Source organism: Bombyx mandarina, chromosome 28, assembly GCF_030267445.1.
Source record: "Bombyx mandarina strain Sakado chromosome 28, ASM3026744v2".
Taxonomy (NCBI): Eukaryota; Metazoa; Arthropoda; class Insecta; order Lepidoptera; family Bombycidae; genus Bombyx; species Bombyx mandarina.
In genome coordinates this window covers 74,943-96,268 of record NC_143233.1, presented here as the reverse complement: position 1 = coordinate 96,268, position 21,326 = coordinate 74,943, and the positions used below count along the sequence as shown (strand labels likewise).

The following is a 21,326-nucleotide window of genomic DNA, read 5'->3' as shown; positions in this document are numbered from 1 at the left end:
TTGTGAAGGACCGATGTCACGCGTTGCGATAGGGTAGATCTCACTATCTACTTTTGGAACTTAGAATGTAATATTTCGAACATCATGCGGAAGTATTGTAGTTGGGATAAGCAATCGTAATTAAAAGTTCATAGTTGTTAATAACTTAAATTGTGAAAATACTATACTATATTTTATTGCTTAGATAGGTGGACGAGCTAACAGCTCACCTGGTATTAAGTGGTTACTGGAGCCCACAGACATCTACAACGTAAATGCGCCACCCACCTTGAGATATAAGTTCTAAGGTCTCAGTATAGTTACAACGGCTGCCCCACCCTTCAAACCGAATTTATTAAGCCGGGAGAAGTGGCGATTGCTCGTGAGGCGCATAACATCCGCCCACAGCAATGATACGGAATGACAACCACGACCGCTCTGACAAGAGTGATACGACTGCGAGAGGTATTGAAAACTACTAAACAAGACACTACTAAATGAAACTAATATTTTACGATTCAGTTCCAGACAAAAAAGGGCCATAGTTTGGATTATACTCTTAGACATACTTAGATCATCCAATACTTTCACCAAATCATCAGCTCCTCTACTGTCTTCAACAACAAAATAATCTAATTTTAATTAAATTGTATTCTAGGTTTCCTCAGTCACCCCCCTTCAGGGTACCCCAGCTACTTGACCGCGGCCGGTCCCGCGCCCGCGCCCCCCGCCGCGCCCGACCCCCGCTCATCCTCCATCGCCGCCCTCAGGATGAAAGCCAAGGAGCATGTCGAAAACATCAGTAAAGGACTGCAGATGGTTTAGCCGCAGGAGGAACGTCAACATCCATATTTATGAACTCTAAGCACCGATCTACAAAATATTACTTTTTTTTTTCCTACCTAGCTGAGAGCCTTGAGAGGCTATTTCAGCGTAACCTTAACTAGTAGGTGAGCTCACGGGGCTCAAACCTGATGAAGTTGCTTACACGAACCCTAGCAAGAGCCGTGCTTCGCAGAATCTACCGCCGGATCGGAAACGCGACCCACTGAGAAGATCCGGCGAGAAACTCAGTGGGCTGTGTCTGAGGGTTAATTTACTCGTCGAGCCCTTCGTCGCAAGCGACGGGTTCGACGAGAACGATGACCGGTGCTTGAGGTACCTAAAAGCACCGTTAGTGGATCGGGAGGATCCGAAATGAAATGTTTTGGGCGACGTCGACTGCTTTCCATTCTGTCCGCAGGATCGGGAATGTAGTTACCGGCGGCCACGATGAGAGGGTTCTCGTGTCGTGCCGCTTTATCGAAGTGACGCATCGATGCCAACTGTAGATACTTACTGATGGAGATAAAATATTGCAATAATCAGTGATCTTTACAACCTCCACTAACACCATTGTTTTAGATTTGTGGTGCTGTGACAGTCGCTATTCGTACAAGACCGTTACGGAATACAGTGGCTTGGCTGGAGGAGAAACGACAACAGATTTATTTTTCCTCTACCTAATCACTGGTAGCTTAAGAGGCTATATCAGCTACGCTTGGATTCGTAGGTGAGCTCACGGGCTCAACTTGAGAGAACTTGCTAACACTATCCCAAACAAGATCAATGTTTCGCTAATAATACCACAGGATCGGAATCGTGACCCATTGAAAGACCCGGCGAACTCTTGACATGACTAGACATTGTTTTGTGCGACGGCGGCTTTGCATTGCCCCGTCGGCTGGGTATTTAGTTAGAGGCGGTAATGATGAGATTGTTATCTTACAGCACCGCATTTTCGAAGTAGCATTCTGACGCTATCCTCAGATACTTACGTATTGGTTCTGGATGAAGGTTATTGTGAAGATCTACATTCCACACTAAGCACGGTGCTCCGACGGCTATCCTACAGAAACCGGAGGGAGAGAGCTTATCTGTGTTAGGGCTGCGAAAACAAATACTACACTTGCATAGGTCATGAAGTACTAGTATAGTACAACTAAAGGCTGAGATAGTTTTCAGATGTAGTCGAAATACGGTTACATCTGCAAGCTATCTCAGAATACAGAATTTTGTACAACTATATAGCAAAATTACTATACAGCAGTAGTACAGTTATACAGAATTTTGTACTAAGACGATGAATTGAAAGAAGATTAGTACTTGTTTCTATAAAAGAGGAGCGGTTTAGGCAATAATATCACTAGAGGACTTTCAGTCTGGTCCTGGATCCACGGTCTCTCTACTGGTTCACAAAGTTTGAGACTGGGGAGATTTAAATTAAAAATTAATACAAATGGCGATTAACGAGGCCAAATTCAAATTGAATCAGATAAAAATTGTTCCCGACATCAATGTGCATGCACAACGTGCAAAAGTCCACTATGTTACTTAAAAAAATATTACTGTGAAACTCAGTAGCTCTATACGAATATAGACGAACTTAGGATACACAAGACGAGGAATGGTAGATTTCCACGTGCTGTATTATCATCACGGTAGGCGCGCGTCATCACCGTAGATCACCCGGTGACGTCACCGATATCAGAGTCGCAGCCTAGCTACTACTGACCGCACCAAGGCATCTACTGCTGTAATTTTTATGAGGATTCAGCACAGATATTCGGAATGGGCTTACGGTTTCGCGGTATGGGGGTAGGTTTCGCTTTAAGCTCGAAAATTCTTAAATTTATTTATATGATAATAAAGGAAATTAAGTAAAACAAGTCACAAAGTCGTTGTATCTCTGACTCCAACTATTATGCCACCGCCTTCACAAGCCACAGTCCCGAGATGAACCAGCGTAACGAGCTACCACAATATATGTATTCATATATTTTTGTCAACATAACATTATGTACTTTAAATACACAAAAAGAGATGATAATAACGAAACGAAAAGGTTTGTCGCGGTCGCGGCACCCCGCGCAGCGCCATCTAGTCAAATATATTGCACATTATAATGCGCCTTGTCGTACAAACGTTCCTTCACAGTGTTCAAACCTACCTTGGATGCAGGGTGGTGACGCTCTAGGAGTATTCTCATTTCCCCACTATGCGAGTCATTCTACGCACAAATAAAAAAAAAACTTACTCTATCCAGTATCTGGGAGCACTCTCGACTTCTGTTCTTATGTCCTTCCACATCTAATCTAAGAAATATTAAAGGAACGTTGTCACATTAGTTGTCCAGGCACATGCTGATATGTGGGTTTTTTTTTTCTTTTTCCTACCTATCCTGATAGCCTTGAGAGGCTATTTCAGCTTCACCCTAACGTTTGTAGGTGAGCTCGCGGGGCTCAACCGGAGAGTTGCTAACACTGACCCTAACAAGAGCAGTGCTTCGCAGAATCTACCACTGGATCGGAAACGCGACCCACTGAAAAGATCCGGCGAGAAACTCAATGGGCTGTGTCTATGGGTTAGTTCGCTCGTCGAGCCCTTCGTCGCAAGCGACGGGTTCGACGAGGACGGTGACTGGTGCTTGTGGTACCTAAAAGAACCGTTAATGGATCAAGGTGGGGTGTGCGTCCTCGAGCGGATTTATAGTCCGTTGCTTAAAGTCGATAATCGTGTACAATAATTTTGTGGCGAGCTATGAACAACAAGCGAGTAATTAGAGATTCTTATCACACGCGATATATCAGTTTTCTACTAATTTCCTTTAAATATAATTATCTTTGATATATTATAACGATGAATACAAATATACAGATCTTATCGACAACATTCGGAATTCAAGCTAAAAACCTGAACTATTAACTAGCTATAATAAACTATTTAAATTTTTGCAAGATTCTAACTAAGTATGTAGTATTTGTCAGTGGAACTGCTTATAATTGTGGGTCAACCTAACTGGTGTCTTTATTCTTTTTGTGTAAAATAATAATCATATGTAAATAAAATTTCATTAAACTTCTATTAGCATAATTTATTAAGACGTGATTGTTTTTAAATATCAAATTTTAAAAATCAATATCAAAACGTATTTCTTAGATTAGATAATTTATAGTTAAGACGAATAAATTTTTAATTTTGTACAAAATGTTTGTAATGTAGCCAATCCAATATTTGTGTAAGCAAGCAATATAGGTACATACGTGTGTAACATAGTTCAATATAATTATAACACGTAGTTATTAGTAACTAAATAATTAGAAAATGAACATAGAACATATTGATTTAAACAAGTCACTAATTTAAGTTTATTTGGAATTTTTGAAAATGTACTACAAGAAATAGTGAAAATTGAAGAAGATGGTATTTTTGTTTCTTTACTCTGCATCTTCTCTCGCGACTGACTTTGTTAACTGAATCTATTTTTGTAACCGTTGAGATATTAACTATTCTTAAAATTTATCGAAAATTTTAATGAGTAGGTATTAAATTCTATTGCACAGTAATAATTGATTTTCGAGAAGTTTTTTTATATAAATTTGCAATAATAAGTACAACTCATACTTAAATTTACGTAAATAATTATTGTAAAATGATAAATTATAGATTTTTATAATGTAAATATAATTAAGACCTACTTATGTAATTATAAGTCCGTGTGTGAAGCAAATAAAAAAAAAATGTATTTTGCTGAGAGGTTCTTCATTTATTAACGTTATCTTCTAGTTTTAAACGAATGTAAATTCGAATAACCTTATCTTCCAAAAACTAGCTAACTAAATATTCTAAATTCACACCTGACATGTTGAGATTGTATTATTTTTCCAAATATGATAGATAATGAATGTAAGTTGAATACAATTGTTTCTATCAGTTAAAAAATATTTGCTGTCTCCACGACTCGTTAGCAAACTCCCGTGTAAATACCTGCACCGAACCATTCGTCTGTGTAATGTATTCGCGCGGACCGCCACTACACCAGGAAGGTGAATAAATGTGTTCTTATATGTCATGGAGTTTTTACTTGCGCAGAGCAGACGTCTTCTTGCTTGTACTGTCGCTCTGTCAACCTTCAGTTGGGGAGCAGGCTAACCTTTATCCTAAGAAATGGGCATATTATATGGCTCTTACTATCAGACGAGTTTTTTTTTTATTGCTTTTGTAGGCAGACGAGCATACGGCCCACCTGATGGTAAGTGGTCACAGTCGCTCATGGACGTCACCAATGCCAGGGGCAGAGCCAAGCCGCGGCCTACCGTAAAAAAAAGACGAGTTTCTAGCTCGTCATAAGCAACGTACCCCACCTGGTATCAAGGACTACAGGATTCGAACGTAAGTGTCGCCAATCACCAGCCGAGAACACGATAGTTTCACGGATATAATCATGACTGGGGTGGCCCAGGGTGGCGACACTAACAGAACTGGATACTGCTAGGTACTACCACGGCCGTCCGGGAGTGAGCATGGAGCTGTACACCCGTAGCTACTGATCCGCCCTGGCGTACTTACTATTCATCATTAGGATACTTTCACCTAAACAAGCATTGCTTGGTCAAGCCAAATGCTTCTTTAATTTTAATTGCGTCGATGGATGAACGAGCTCACGTTCTACCTGACGATAAGTGGTTACCAGAGCCTACAGACATCACAACGGGAATTAGTAACGGCCCACATGAGACAAATCTCAATGGATCTGTTAATAATTCAGTTAAGGTATATACGAGTGTATTGGTTCTGAATCAGCGGGATATCCTGGATACCAGTGACATCGCCCGGTCGCTGTATTGCGGAGACCGACATCTTTTATCTGGCGTCGTTATTACTGGTGGTGGGACCTCTTGTGAGTGCGCGCGGGTAGGTACCACCGCCCTGCCTAATTCTGCCGTGAAGCAGTAATGCGTTTCGGTTTGAAGGGTGGGGCAGCCGTTGTAACTATACTTGAGACCTTAGAACTTATATTTCAAGGTGGGTGGCGCATTTACGTTGTGAATGTCTATGGGCTCCAGTAACCACTCAACACTGTGGTGGGATGTGAGCTCGTCCACCAATCTAAACCATAAAAAAAGAAAGAAAAAGTGTTCGGTCGTGACGCTGCGAGTCTGGTTGTAGTGTAGTGTTGATCGCGAAAAAAGCCCTACTTTGCCTGGGACTCCGAGCAGAGATCGGACGTCAAATGAGAGAGTAAAATAGGAGTCGCTTAGAGCCCTAAAAATATCCTTGGGCCCGCGGTCTGCTTCCAACATCTTTAGATCGTCAGATCCCACATACACCGCGTGCCCCCGAGGCGAGGAAACCTCGCAGAAGGTTCGACCCCTTGCACGAAAAAAAAAGTATGAATTTAAACTTTATTAGAAAAGCCAACATTATACAAATAAATACCTACTTAAATGTCTCAATAATATCGGTTCACAAACAAACAGAAGTATGTCCTGATTTGAATGGAATTAGGCAATCACCTTTAACGACCATAAGAAAATGTTTTTTTTTGTTCTACCTGTGCTGATAGCCTTGAGAGGCTATTTCAGCTTCGCCCTAAGATGTAGGTGAGCTCACGGGGCTCAAATCGGAGTGGTGCTAACACTAGCCCTAACAAGAGCAGTGCTTCGCAGAATATAACACCGGATCGGAAACGCGACCCGCTGAGGAGATCCGGCGAGAAACTCAGTGGGCAAAGTATTTATTTACCGACAGACACTAAATTTTTTTGTGATAGAAATTTATAAATATATGAACAGTAATTGAATTAGCATATATGTATAGAAATATTAGATTAGTGTTTTGTTTGATTAGCGAGCTCACGAGAGGCCCGCATTAGCGAGTCTGACGTACGACCGCTCGTTAACCGACGATGTTAACTTTGATTTAACACATTCGTTGTACAGTGCAACCCGCCCTTCTTATTTTTCATCGTGTGCTATCTGATTTAAAACTGTAATGGGATTTACTTTGTTAAGAAATTAGTTTTTACAGTTTGGGCACGATCCATATTTCTTTCATTTTTTCGGGAAGTGGTGGTAGGATTTCTTGTGAGTCCGCACGGTGTAGGTACCACCACCACCACGCCTATTTCTGCCGTGAAGCAGTAATGCGTTTCGTTTTGAAGGGCGGAGCAGCCGTTGTAACTATACTGAGACCTTGAAACTCTTATCTCAAGATGGGTGGCGGCATTTACGTTGTAAATGTCTATGGGCTCCGGTAACCACTTAACACCAGGTGGGCCGTGAGCTCTTTCACCCATATAAGCAATAAAAAAAGTACCGTAGGTTCACGAGTGCTCACATCGGTATTGTTTGTAAGCTGGCTCATTGGGTATCATGCAAATAGTGGTAGCATAATGAAGGATCCGTACTCAGGATAAAAAAAAGATTTGTGGTGTCGTGGGACACTGGATAGGAAGGAAGTTCCTTATTATAAAAATATTAATTTTAAGTTCTATTCGAGGTATAAAGAAAATAATTATTCGGGTATACATTTTTTATTATGATTTTGTATTGATGAAAAAAAGTTCTTTACAAAGTTATCAACATTATTTTATTCGCAATGATTTACAAAAGATATATAATAAAAATATGTTATCTTTTGTACGTTATTACAAAGTTAAGTCGTACACTGTGTGCATTACCAATAAAAATCTTACGTTACGAACGTTTTTTCACGGTTAGGGTACCCTTCCGCATCGTTTCACAAGGAATTTGGTTCCAAAAATTGAAATGGTTTTCGTTAAACTAAGGCTTTTCTTTATGATGAATTGAGCTTCGACCGACCGCGGACCAGCTAAAGGGTCGTCAGAGAGTGGGTCTGCGCAGACAGAGAGCGAGATTGTAACGAACTCCTTCGCGACTGAACTCACAATACAGAATCTTACAACTTATCGCACAGCTTATGTCGACGTCGCCCAAAACACGGATCCTCTCGATCCATTAACGGTGCTTTTAGGTACCTCAAGCACCGGTCACCGTCCTCGTCGAACCCTTCGTTGCAAGCGAATTAGCCCACAGACACAGCCCATTGAGTTTCTCGCCGGACATTCTCAGTGGGTCGCGTTTCCGATCCGGTGGTAGACTCTGCGAAGCACTGCTCTTGCTAGGGCCAGTGTTAACAACACTCCGGTTTGAGCCCCGTGAGCTCACCTACATGTTAGGGCGAAGCTGAAATAGTCTCTCAAGGCTATCAGCAAAACAGCTTTATTAATTTAATTTGCTGCTCTACTTTTTTACCTCTGACAAGGGTATCGGTATCACTCCGGACGGCTCCCAGTTAGGAGTAGCCTGTGCAATGTGTATCAGCAACACATCCCAGCCACGAACATCTACGCCGGAACCGTTATTACCGAAGGTCTCTTACAAATCCATTTATCGTTCCTGAGTATATCTATACTATCTATATCTATACTAATATTATAAAGAGGAAAGATTTGTTTGTTTGTTTGTATTGAATAGGCTCCGAAACTACTGAACCGATTTGAACAATTCTTTCACTGTTTGGAAGCTACGCTATTCCGAAATGACATAGGCTATAATCTTTTTTGAAAAAAAAATAGGGTTCCTTACTAAAACTCTAATAATGTAACCCAAGGTGTAAAAGAATTACCTCAAATATTCTTTACATCGCGTACCCTGCGAAAACTATTGATGACTATTTGAACTATTTTGTTAAAGACCCGAGCGGAGCCGGAGCGTGCCGCTAGTGTTAGGTAAATGTTTATTGAGAACATTTGCCCGGCCCTCCTCCCCGCCTCCTGTCTGTACGCGTCACAAATAGAACCAGTCGTAAATTTGAAGCAGCAACAGCTCAACATACACTTCAACAGAGTAGCCGGCCGCGGAGTACGCGCACGTAGGTAATGAATATTGAATACTCGTCTAGCATTCGTTACGTTAACGGTCGGTGGTCACGTGACGCGGCCGCCGCGACGCTAATGAGCCAAATGAATAATTTGTAGCATTCATCTTTTTATTTTGAAGCGTGGTCGCGACGTGGCCGCAGGAAGTCGCTACGAAAACCGGGAAATTGAATCATGTATAATAAGGTACACTTGGTTGAAATGAATTGAGATACAAAAACGGCATAATACCGGTCTGCTGCGGTCAAGTTGGGAGCGTGGGTGACCACTCACCATCAGGTTAGCCGTATGCTAGTCTGCCTACAAGGGCAATAAAAAAATACCCAATGCAAATTTAAAAATAAGAATAACATTACACAAGGAACACATAATATAACACATAATGCAGGTTGGATACGACCAATTAGCGACAGTCCTAGACATCCTTCAAGCCATGACGTACAGTTGTTTCGTGGCAGAAATAGTTAAGACGATGAATACAAATTCCTATTATTTCAAAGCAGAACTCAGATAGAATCTACTATTTTCTCAAAGATAAACGTGCTTGGAATGTCAGAACGAATGATTAGTGTGATACAAATATATTTTAATGTTTTGTGTAAGCGCCATCTATTGACGAGTGGCAAAATTAAAAATTAAACAATTTTCAGATCTTATACATTCACTTTATTTTAGGTATAGTAGTATTATAGTATTTTACAGATAAACGTACTTTTATGAATGGTATTTTTGTTGCTGTCTTCTTCGGTTTTAGCACGTCTGATTCAAACCACCCTTTACGATTAAATTATGCATGTCTTCTGCCATTTTTACTATTCCTTACGTTTCAAACATACGTTTCAACACACTTCTCTTGGTCAGGACCAGTCAGGACGACTGGGACCTTCCTTCATGGTTGACTGTTATACTCGTATATTGCGCTAGTCACCGTCTAATTTTATAAAAATGTTTGATATTTACATGCCTTTGGAAACATTTGTATTTCTTTAAATTTCAGTGAATTAACTCTTTATTACAATAAAGGCACGCGTAATCATAAATATTTTTTTAATATTTAATATACACATAAATGAATAAAAACTATTTTTTATGTTCACCCAATTGCATTCAATTAATATCAATACAATTCTTCAACTCAGCTAAGAAATCTCTATTAAAATAATTTACTTCGTTAGTTCCGCTACTAGCCGTCGGGGTTCTACCGTCGCGTCTGGATTTTAATTACGGTCGCGGCCCGGGGCGGCGCGCCGCGTCACAATTTGCAAGTCAAAGCCGCTGAAAAAACCCTAAAACAGCCGACACACAGCCCTTTGGCATTCCGACGGATTATACAACCGTGGAGATGCTGTGTGAGTTTAAAGAGCCGTGTTCTAAATCATCTTAAGTAGGTGTAAGTAGGTGTAAACGGTAGGCAGTGGCTTGGCTCGGCTCTTGGTATTGCTGAAGTCCATGGGCGACGGTAACCACTTACCACCAGGTATGCCGTCTCGCATGGCCGTATGCTCGTCTGCCTACAAGGGCAATAAAAAAAAAAGGTGTATGATGTTCAACTTCGCTACGGTTCTTAGATCTATTGGAATAGTTCGTTCAGTTACGATAAGTGGGTGAAGTTGCGATGTCTTCAGGAGATTGAGAAGTAATCGTTTGTTGGCACTATAGTTAACTTTGAGCATTCAAGTAGTTATAGAAATACACAACCGGCTGAGCCGTATCTAGATGATTTGAACTCAAACTCTTTGGGAATAGATAACTCTGTTTTATATCAGTGTACTTGATAACAAACGTTTTAATTTTAATGAAATGATGAATACTAACAAACGTGGTGGATGATGTCGATCACGAGTTGGTGCTGTGTCCACTGCACAAGCTTCACAGGTGCTTCCTTGGAGTTCGTACCGGTTTTAGTCCAATTACAACCGAACCGATTTATCGATACGTCGTTTACCGATTATTTACCTAGTATGATATAACCTTTTACCCTTGAATCTGATATAATTTGCCTCGTCTAAATTCATATTAAGAAAACATATATATTTGTCGTCTCCACGGCATTCATTAGGCTATCCGAACTCTCGCGGAGGTGAATTTCGTTAAGACTCATTTGTTTTGTAGTAATTGTGAGATATGAGCGCCCCTGCTCCCCTACCCCCCTCCCCCGGCCCCCCCGACACGCCCCGCGACCTTATTGCGTTCATTATCTCTTTAAGCAGACATTCTATTCTACGATCACAAAATTTCAATAAGAGCTACCACCCGTTCAATGTAATGCTAATTACTAGGCTCCACTTCGTTTCGTGGTGCAGGTGAAACGGGAGCTGTAGGTAATAAAATGTTAGCTCTCATCTGGATGCTTAGTCATAATATTAATTATTCTAAATCAAAGACGAATATAATCATAATGAAGACAATCAGTTTCTTTTCAAAGATCCACGTCCGTCTCGAGTCCCGCCCCTCGATCTTATTGCGTTCACCGACTCCTTTACAGTTTATTCAAGAATTTCACGGTTTGAAGTCTTGATTAAAATCAGCTTGTGTGCTTCGTTCGGCAGGATACAAATGTCGGCACGGCTTGACTGTTTCTTGTCTGTGAAGTAATTAATGATTTCGATAAATTGTTTTACAAACAATAAAAATGATTAACTTAGACCAAAGATATTTTACTAATTTTGTATATATGTACTTTTAATAAGTAATTTTGACGGTCTCCATCTTCGAAAAAATCGTTCAAATTTCAATAATACTATATTTTAATAATTATTTTACATTTCTTTATTTGAATATATAAAAAATGTAAAACTAGTTCTTAATAAAATTAACTTTTAAACGTTCAAATTTAGTAATTGTCATGCGTCAGTGCAAACATTCTGGGTAAAATTCAATCAGCGGTAAAATATTAGACCACGCGATGCACAGCTTTTAATATTTAAATCTCTACCAGTGTGCGTAGTGCGAGATTTTTAACGTTGTCGATAGCGTAAAAGTTACTCAAATTTGTATGCAGTTGGAACAGCGCCCCTAGCGGTAAACGTAGGTAAACGTTCCAACCCCATACAAATTGTGTTAACTTGTACGCTATCGAGAACGTTAAAAAACTCGCATTAAGTATACAGAACTTCCTTAGCTAGTGCAGTCACTGTGAAAATATATGCGGCGTTCAATTACGGCTATTATACAATTTTGGGAAAGGAAATAGGTAAGAATTTGCATTTTTTTATGAATTGATACTGTTTTCTTTAATTTAAATGTATTTTTAACTATAATAATATGTCAGAGAGTAATTATAAATTAGAATAATAACTTAGTTGCCCACATCGACAAATGGAATTCAGACCAGCCTAGAACCCACCTGCTGGTTTATATGTATGTATTTATATGTATGGGGTTTTTTTTTTGGTCAGGAGGAAATCGCCGGACTTCCGCCCTCCACTGGGGACGGCTGGCGGAGCTTGTCAGAGTCGAACCGACTAAAACCTCCTGTCGCTCAACAACCAACGTCCAAACCTCACATGAGACAGAACTCATGAAAAGGCAAAGGGGGGAAAGTGAAGTGCTTAGTGCGGACCACATCTCTCCCATCACCCTCCCCCTCGGGATGCCGGACTGGCGGTCGTCGGCGCCACGACCACCAGCCCTCTCGGTCGGTATGTATGGGGTTACTGTCACTCCTAGCAATCAGTAATACCAAGAGCATAGTCAAGTTGCTTACGTAGTGGTTTCATTGCGAACATATTTTGATTACAGCGCCATCTATTGTAATTACACGAAATTAAATGCGCTAAATTATTTGCTCATACTTGAGGTTATTTCAAAAAGAACGATAGATGGCGCTTGTATAGTTTCTTAAAATTCTAGATTTATTTAATTACAGACATGTAATTTCCACATAAAGTTAATTTAAATTCCAAAATATTAAGCCAAAATACAGAAATTAAATTCCAAAATATTCGTATCAAATTACAGAACATAAAAACGAAAGTTTTGAAGATTATTTCTACTCAATAGCAGATGGCGCTGCTTTTTTAATTTCATTTCACGTTCAATCTCCCTATTTTCGTGTACAAAGTAAACAAGGTCGGAACAATTTTAATTATGAAGTTGAGCGTTTATTGCTGAGAATCAGCTTCATACTAAATCGTTATTTTGTTTGATCAAGACATTGACGAGGGAAAATTGACGGGAGTTTTTGTTTGTTTGCGGGATTTTAAGAATAATTGCGTTCTTCATTTAATGTTAAGGAATTATTAACATTAGGAATTAAATTGACAAAGAATAAGTACCTAATATACGTTTTATCTAAAGAAGATCGGTGGAACATCTTCGTCTCCTTCTATTCCTTCCAAACCTTTAGTGCTAATTGTAGCTTTATTACATATACAATATTTTTAATGAATATAATCAGGATGCGCCCGTAACACGAGGTAACCGAGAAACGCTAGTTTGATAATGCACATGCCATTGTGTTCCCTGTTTGTCTGGCGCTCGTAGGTACGCGAAATGTTGTTCACGAGTGCTCATTGTGACCACCTGTTAGTATTGTATTCATTGTACTGTTCTTAGGGTGGGATGAGCTGAATTACTTATTATTATACAGATTACCTTATGGTAAGTGTGCAAATATCAAAGTTCGAGAATAGAGATAATCACGATTTTATGAATAATTAATCGGCAATAGTGACTAATACTGGGAGTATTTAAAGACCTGGTTTTATTTATTTATTTATTGATTACATGGGTGGAGGAGCTCACAGCCCACCTGGTGTTAAGTGGTTATTGGAGCCCATAGACATCTACAACGTAAATGCGCCACCCACCTTGAAATATAAGTTCTAAGGTCTCAAGTATAGTTACAATGGCTGCCCCGCCCTTCAAACCGAAACGCATTACTGCTTCACGGCAGAAATAGGTGGGGTGGTGGTACCTATCCATGCGGACTCACAAGAGGTCTCAGCACCGTTTGAATTGTTGCCAATCCCGTCATCTGGGGTCATTTGGAACCTCTGAGGTGTCGGTTCTCTCTGTGTACCTGTGTATGTACCGTGTGCTGCATGAATAGTGCTCTGAGTAATTGTTCAAGACGACCGCTATATCTCCTGTGTACCATCGCACCACCCACCATCAGAGTTGAAATCATCCATATTATCTAGAACTACAGCGTTCGTCCTGTGTTTCCAGAAATCTCTGTTATCACTTACCATCTAGGTTTGGAATACACATTCTTCCACAGTATTTCCTGAGCGGTGTGAGATGTTTCTCTTCTAACGAGGTTTGCGAAGTGTACCTAGCAGTACCTACCAGTAGGCTGAGGCTTGACTGATGGCAGTACCTACTGAGGTGGATAATATATTGTAACCACTCATCATCAAGTTGGCCGTATGCTAAAATAAACCTTCATAATTTTGGGAGGATGGACCAGCTCCGAAGACAACAGCAGCATCAACTCACACTGGAATTAATTCATTAACTTTGAGTTACAATTAAATTCAAAAGATATATTACAAGATCTGACATCTAGATACAAATTATGTTTGAATTGTGTAACATCTTAAAAATGTCAACAAACAAAACCGCAGTTATTCATCGCGGGCTCCGTCTGCCAACCCGTACGAAAATTTAATAAAGTAAGCTGAATCGCGCTGTAATAACGTTTGTAAAAATACTCACAGACATTCCGTTAAGGGGCAGTTCACGTACATTTAAATATACTTTTGAAGCATACTTTTGATTTATTATTGCATATAGAAAATACTGTTTCCCGAATCCTGATCACGCAGGTCACCGTCGACACCCTAGACACGTCCTTACGGATCCATCAGATCCAATAACCCTTGCATTAGACGCCTTCAGCTCTAACACTAGGAGCAGATTTAGGGACCCCAGTAACCGTACTCGTCGAACTCAACAAAGAGTCCGACATGCAATCTAATCCTTGCATCAGCCCGGTGAGTTTCTCGCCAGATCTTCTCAGTGGGTCGCGACTCCGATCCGGTAGTAGATTCATTCGCGAAGCAACTCTCCTTGGGTTGTTAAGTCTTCTTCGGGGGCGCTCGGGCAGCTGTTAGCTAATCCCAGCCCTCCTGGCTGAGCCTTTGCTCGCCCACCTGTCCTGGTGAAACTGAAAAGGCAGGGCAAGGTTGGCCGCAGGCCCATCAGTAACCTTTTCTTCATAAAAAAATATGTGTTTACAAAATAAGTAGCTTGGTATGTAACTTGTCACGCTGATATAACGGCGAGGCGACAGCAAAGAGTGTGTCGTGGTCTGATGTGTGTTGTGCATGATGCGGTGTCTAAATCAAATAAATATATTAGCTTAGCACAATGAGACGGACTTGAGCTGCTGCCGCCGTGACTGTCCCCCGCCTCTGTGTGCCACGTTACGTTACGTTCCGTTGAGGCTAACACCAGCGTGTAACTGTTAATTTGTCATGTTTATATTTAGCTCTCAGTCGTGACGATCTGATTGCGTGCAGGCGTGTGTTTCTATAGCTTAAAGTCAAAGTTAAAGAGAAAACACTTGCCTATTGTGAGTGTAATATGTAGGTATTTTCGAATAATATTCGTTGCGAAGGTATCAAAGAAGTAAACAAGTTCTATTGAGTCTCTCGAGCCTCGAGATCACAAGCTTCCCCTTAACACTCCGAGTGCGGTTAGTCGGTAGTTTTATTTGCACGTCGCCTTAACCCCGCCGATATTAAATTCCCTGCTGCTGCCCCCGCGCCCCCGCCCCCTCGCCCCCATTATTACATTATGCCGCGTATTACTCGGAACATGTGTTTTTGAAAGAAATCTTAGTGAATAGCTCGCATCTCATCTATTCATACTTAGCTAGTTTTGAAAAAAGAAGGGTTGCTACATCGTATTGCATATTGTTAATAATAATAATTATAGGTCTATGTGATTTTGTGGTTGAAGCATTCTGAATATTTTCAATATTTCTACTTTTTTTTTTCTATTTCGATCCTAAGCTTGTCAGTTTTAACTGCTTATTGTTTACTAGCTGACCCGACAGACTTCGTATTGCCTCAATCGATAAATAAGAGACACATCAAGGGGACACGTCAAAGGAAAAACAAAATTGTTTGTTTTTATATAATTCTGAGCTTTTTTATATTTTCTCACCTTTTAAACTTTCCCTGGACTTTATTTTACGAATAATTCAAGACCAAAATTAGCCAAATCGGTCCAACCGTTCTCGAGTTTTAGCGAGACTAACGAACAGCAATTCATTTTTATATATAGATTATCTTCGTAGAGAGACGAGTAGTAAGTATAGGTACTTCAAAACGATGGTTTAAAAGAATATTCTTAAAAAAGCTTATTCAAAATCAGTTTTTTTTGTCTTCTTAAATACATTTACAATTTTGAATACCTCCAACCTCTTTAAATGGAATGTTCAAATTTCAAAAGCTCTGAAATGAGAGCTTACAAATTATAATGTAATAAACGACATAATATGACAAAGTTCGCACAACAGACGGTGAGTAGAATGTGCTGAATATTTTGGATGTCATTGAAATTTCAGTAATTCCTTAATATTCTATTATTTTGTGTTTAAATGCTTGCTAGTATAGGAGCAAGCATAATGATTCCTTTTGTTATCAATTTAATTAACGCGCTCTTGGTTTAGCGATTTATATATGCGATTCTGGGAAGCACTGTTCTTGGGCTAGTGTTAGCAACGTCCTCAGGTTAGACTCACGTGAGCTCACCTACTTACTTGGTGTCGCTGACATAGCCTTTAAGGCTACCAGCATAGGAAGGAAAAAATCTATATATTTGTATGTATACAGACAAACCAGTAAAATACCATCACATTGTCATTTTATTATCTGTTCGCCCATTGATTTTTTTGTTTAGAGGTTGTTGATAAGCTTCAGTGTTATAAAAAAAAACATAAATAAATTTTAATATGAGAAAATGTAAATGTAATGTAAAATGTGTAATTTACGAATGTAAATTTTTAGTGGTCTGTAATTAAAATTGAGTTTCGATGGTTGGACGAACACTGGTGTAAGAACTAGGTCTCCGAACTGAAATGAGAAAATGTACAATATTTTAATGTGCGCTGTTGATCCTTTTCTTGAAGCAGGAAGATCGAAATTAAAGTAGTTATGACGACGGAAGCAATGATTTGTTTGCTACAAACAATCTTAATGCATATAAACAAATGGGCGCCGCTTATTTATCGAGAGCATAAAGCAAACGACGTGACGTGTTAAGTACTGGAGCTCGCCGACATCACAGCGCGAGTAGGTGCGGCCGGTGGGTACGGGGGCCATGAGACACTGGTCCAAAGTCTCAATGGTAATGCATACCGTATGGATTGCAAGAACACAAACACACTCGTGTGGCACAGAAAAAGCTCAACGTCGAACCGCCTTCTTAATATTATTTTCTGTTGAGCACTATTTGCAGTCGTCAGCTAAATTATACCTCGCCATGGTATCAACACCCAGACTACCTAAATAATTATCCAAGAAAACGTATATGTAAGCTTGAGGGTAGATATTATCTTGTTGAACACCAAGTAAAACGATGTCACTTTTTGATTCCTGATTTAATCAACAATATGTTATCTTAACAATTCACTTTAACATTTGTCCAACTTTAACCAGTACGTACAACAGTCACTGAATCACACAACGTAACAAGTATATAGTAAGTGCACCAGGCAAACGCAGTCCAACGAATGTTTCTCGCAAGGCACGCACCGCCTTTTTATACTAGCCGGCGCAGCTGACTTATGAGTCACTTCTGTTGCACGAGTGGAACGACACGGCCGGCGCACCCGGCTTGTGTGAGTCACGCCTGTTGCACGTGATGTTTATTAGAAATATTGTTAACGCCGTCACGGCCATACTGACATGCGCTCGTCCTCGTGCGCCTTTTTATGGTTGTTCTGTAGACAATAAGCATATTCGTTCATCCTGACATTAACGGATGCAACTTAAAACGTGGTCTATGATATTAACAATCTAATACGGTTCGGTTCGCATAATTCTTCAGAAAATCCTATACTGGCTATAAATACTGACTGCTTACATACCTGGGCCAGTTCATTTAAATCTCTTCAGGTATGTAAGTATGTCCCTTTTAACTTAAATCGGAATTGTTATCCCTTCAGTTTTTCGAACTGGACCGGATAATGCTAGACCGGATAGCAATCCCTGTAGCTAATTGTTGTGGCTAGTCCGGATGAAAATCCCTATAGCCAAGCCATTGGACCGGACAGACCCTTCAATGACTTCACACTTTTTTTTTCTCTTCTTTTTTTTTTTTTTTTTTATTCTTTGCTAGTCCGGATCAACATCCCTTTAGCCAAGTCGTTGGACCGGATACACCCTTCAACGACCTACATTTTTTTTTTCTCTTTTTTTTTTTTTTTTTTGCTAGTCCGGATTAACATCCCTTTAGCCAAGTCATTGGACCGGATACACCCTTCAATGACTTACAATTTCTTTTTTTTTTTACTCTTTTTTTTTTTTTTTTTGCTAGTCCGGATTAACATCTCTCTAGCCACATACAATTCTCTTTTTTTTTTTTTTTTTTTAATCTGCGTGTACGGTAGCGTTTGTTAAAACATCTCTTAAACCAGAACATTTATACGGAATTTCTTCAGAAATAGTGCGAGCCCGACCATCGTTTTCTACATTTCCAACACCTGCACCTGAGGTGCCTGAGCTTACAGACATTGTATCACTACCCGCAGACTATGTTTGCTGTATCGCTATTTGCGGACAAAAATGTCGCTTCTATTGTCAGTGATAGAGTCGTCATCATTAAGATCAGTTTCATGAACAAGATTACTTAACCCATCTGTGTACGCCGTCACGTCATCGTCACTATAATTTTCAGAAATTTCTAGTAGGCCTGACGGGCCTCGAGGTACTTCGCGTAAGTTTTCATGGGAAACTTTGTACACTAGAACCATTTACATGTCTCAACTTATACCTATCGTTTTCCAAAACTGCAGATGATTGAAAGATTACTGGTGGTCCGGAGGCCTTTCCCGCTTCACCGGGACGGGTGGGCGAGCAAAGGCTCAGCCAAGAGGGGTGGGATTTGCTAACAACTGCCCGAGTGCCTCCAAAGGAGACCTAACAACTCAAGAGCAATTGCTTCGCGAATGAATCTACTACCGGATCGGAATCGTGACCCACTGAGAAGATCCGGCGAGAAACTCAGTGGGCTGATGCATGGGTTAGGTTGCACGTCGACCTCTTTGTAGAGTTCGATGAGTACGGTTACCGGGGTTCCTCAGCCTGCTCCTAGTGTTAGAGCTGAAGGTATCTAATGCAAGAGTTATTGGATCTGGTGGATCCGTAAGGACGTGTCTAGGGCGACGACGGTGACTTGCTCCTGCGTGATCAGGATTCGGGGTGCAGTAATGTTGAAGGGACCTTTATATTTTCGGTCTAATTTACGAAAACAAAACCCCCAGCGGAAAAGAGTTTGACTTTAGCTTTGCCTCGACTAAACCAAGCTTCTGTTTGTGCCCATTTTTTTTTTTTTTTTTTTTGTTTTCGCAGGCCTTCGACCGTGCTAAATCAAGATCTAATCTAGAGGGATTATCACTCTGTTGAAACTTAGATATTTCAAGTGAACTACCCTGAACGGTAAACATCTATTCTATTGGAGTAAACCCTGTTACTCGACAACGTGTACTATTAAGGGCGAGTTGAATATCCCCTAACTGCTCTTGCCATGATTGGTCCGAGTTACTTTCAGATCAAAGAGTGACTTGTTCATGAAACCGCTTACCATTGAATAAATTACTATGTTTTTTTTTTTTTTTGAGACTACATTCTGACCTTGAATGGAACATAAAGGGGAAGCCAAAACCACTTATCTGTAACACACTGAAGCTCTGGAACACACGTTGACGTCTCTGGTTGGACCTGCCACAGCACAGTCTCCTACGAGGCGGCGCACCCTAGCGCAAGTGCAGCCGGAGCGCGGGGGCTCCAATATCGGCAGTCCGTGCTGGAGGCGTGATCTCGTCGTTTGGCGGACCCGTCGGCCGGCCTCCGTACCGTCGAGGCGATCTGCCCGGTTCTCGCGGACTGGGTGGGCCGCGACCGCGGAAGTCTCACCTCCGGCTACACGATGTTACTCCCACACTGAGGAAGCCAACCGCGAACACTTGTCAAGCACGCACAAGCACGCACTTCACCGGAAAAACCTGCATCCGCCAGCGGAACCCGAACACCGCCGCATCGCCAGACACGAACGCACCGGACGTCTTATCTTACAGGTCACGACGACTTCAGATGTGTCAATTTTTCTTCCCCACGGAAACTTGCTTGCTTTCTTGTTTGCTTGCTTGCTGGAGCCCGAAGTCATCGAACGTGTAGTGTTATTGGTATTGAATCGAGTAGATTCTAAAATTTCAGCGACAATAGTCATTGGCTTAAAAACGATTCGTGTCGGAACTACCCACTTGTCATGACAGATCCATTATTGCGATCGAAGTTTCACTTGAGATTTGCACTTGCCTTAATTTCTTGCAATAGCTTGTTACGTGTTGTATTTCCGTTAGTAAACGCCATGTGATGACGTCGACAGTCAAACTGGGCAACATGAGCCAGAACGTAAGATGTGACGATTTCTTCGTGGCTCAGATCTTCCATCGAGGTAACAGAGACGTTATTACACGACTTACGTATGCTGCATTCACGTTCTTGTGGCGTACCACTACTAGTATTCTGATCTGCATAATGTTTTTTTTTTTTGCTGTACTTCGAACATGTTCAAACACGTCACGCCAGTGAGAGTAGAGTCCTGATCCCACTTCTGATGTAAGCTTGAGGGTAGATATTATCTTGTTGAACACCAAGTAAAACGATGTCACTTTTTGATTCCTGATTTAATCAACAATATGTTATCTTAACAATTCACTTTAACATTTGTCCAACTTTAACCAGTACGTACAACAGTCACTGAATCACACAACGTAACAAGTATATAGTAAGTGCACCAGGCAAACGCAGTCCAACGAATGTTTCTCGCAAGGCACGCACCGCCTTTTTATACTAGCCGGCGCAGCTGACTTATGAGTCACTTCTGTTGCACGAGTGGAACGACACGGCCGGCGCACCCGGCTTGTGTGAGTCACGCCTGTTGCACGTGATGTTTATTAGAAATATTGTTAACGCCGTCATATACAATATAACTAATCTTGATATTTTTATTTCAAACACTATTCTATCATCGAAGTCGTCGTGGCCTAAAAGATAAGCCGCCTCGTGCACACGTATCAAGCGATGCGACTGTGTCGGTGTTCGAATCCCGCGGACGGGTACCTACTATTTTTTTTTCACATAATACGTACTTATCAAATATTCACAAAAAACTTCCACCGTGATTATAATTTGCTTAATTACTGGTGGCAGGAAGTCTTGTGCATCCGTACGAGTAGATGCCACCACCCTGTATATTTCTGCCGTGAAGCATTAATGCGTTTCGGCTTGAAGCAGCCGTTGTACTGTAAAAAATGAGACCTTACAACTCATATCTCAAGGTGTAACCACTTAACACCAGGTGGACAATAAGCTCGTACACCCATTAAAGCAATACAAATAAATAAATATATATATTTCCATTGCAATCAACTAACGATACCACTTTA

General features: G+C 40.7%; 1 protein-coding gene and 1 long non-coding RNA gene across 2 annotated transcripts in view; one reads left to right on the top strand and one right to left on the bottom strand.

The window, feature by feature from the left end:
* LOC114249853 (uncharacterized) overlaps positions 1–4,870 on the top strand; it is a 62,136-nt gene extending 57,266 nt beyond the window's left edge. The window contains exon 4 of the mRNA XM_028183563.2: positions 638–4,870. Within this exon, the coding sequence (XP_028039364.1) occupies positions 638–804 (167 nt within the window). The 3' untranslated portion in view covers positions 805–4,870. The remainder of the gene's footprint in view (positions 1–637) is intronic.
* A 13,013-nt stretch (positions 4,871–17,883) lies between these two features.
* Positions 17,884–19,224, bottom strand: LOC149499660 (uncharacterized). Its single transcript, XR_016325563.1, has 2 exons — positions 18,170–19,224; positions 17,884–18,065 (listed from the first exon to the last, which is right to left on the bottom strand). It is a non-coding gene; the product is annotated as an uncharacterized LOC149499660 (long non-coding RNA).
* Between the last annotated feature and the right edge of the window lie 2,102 nt (positions 19,225–21,326).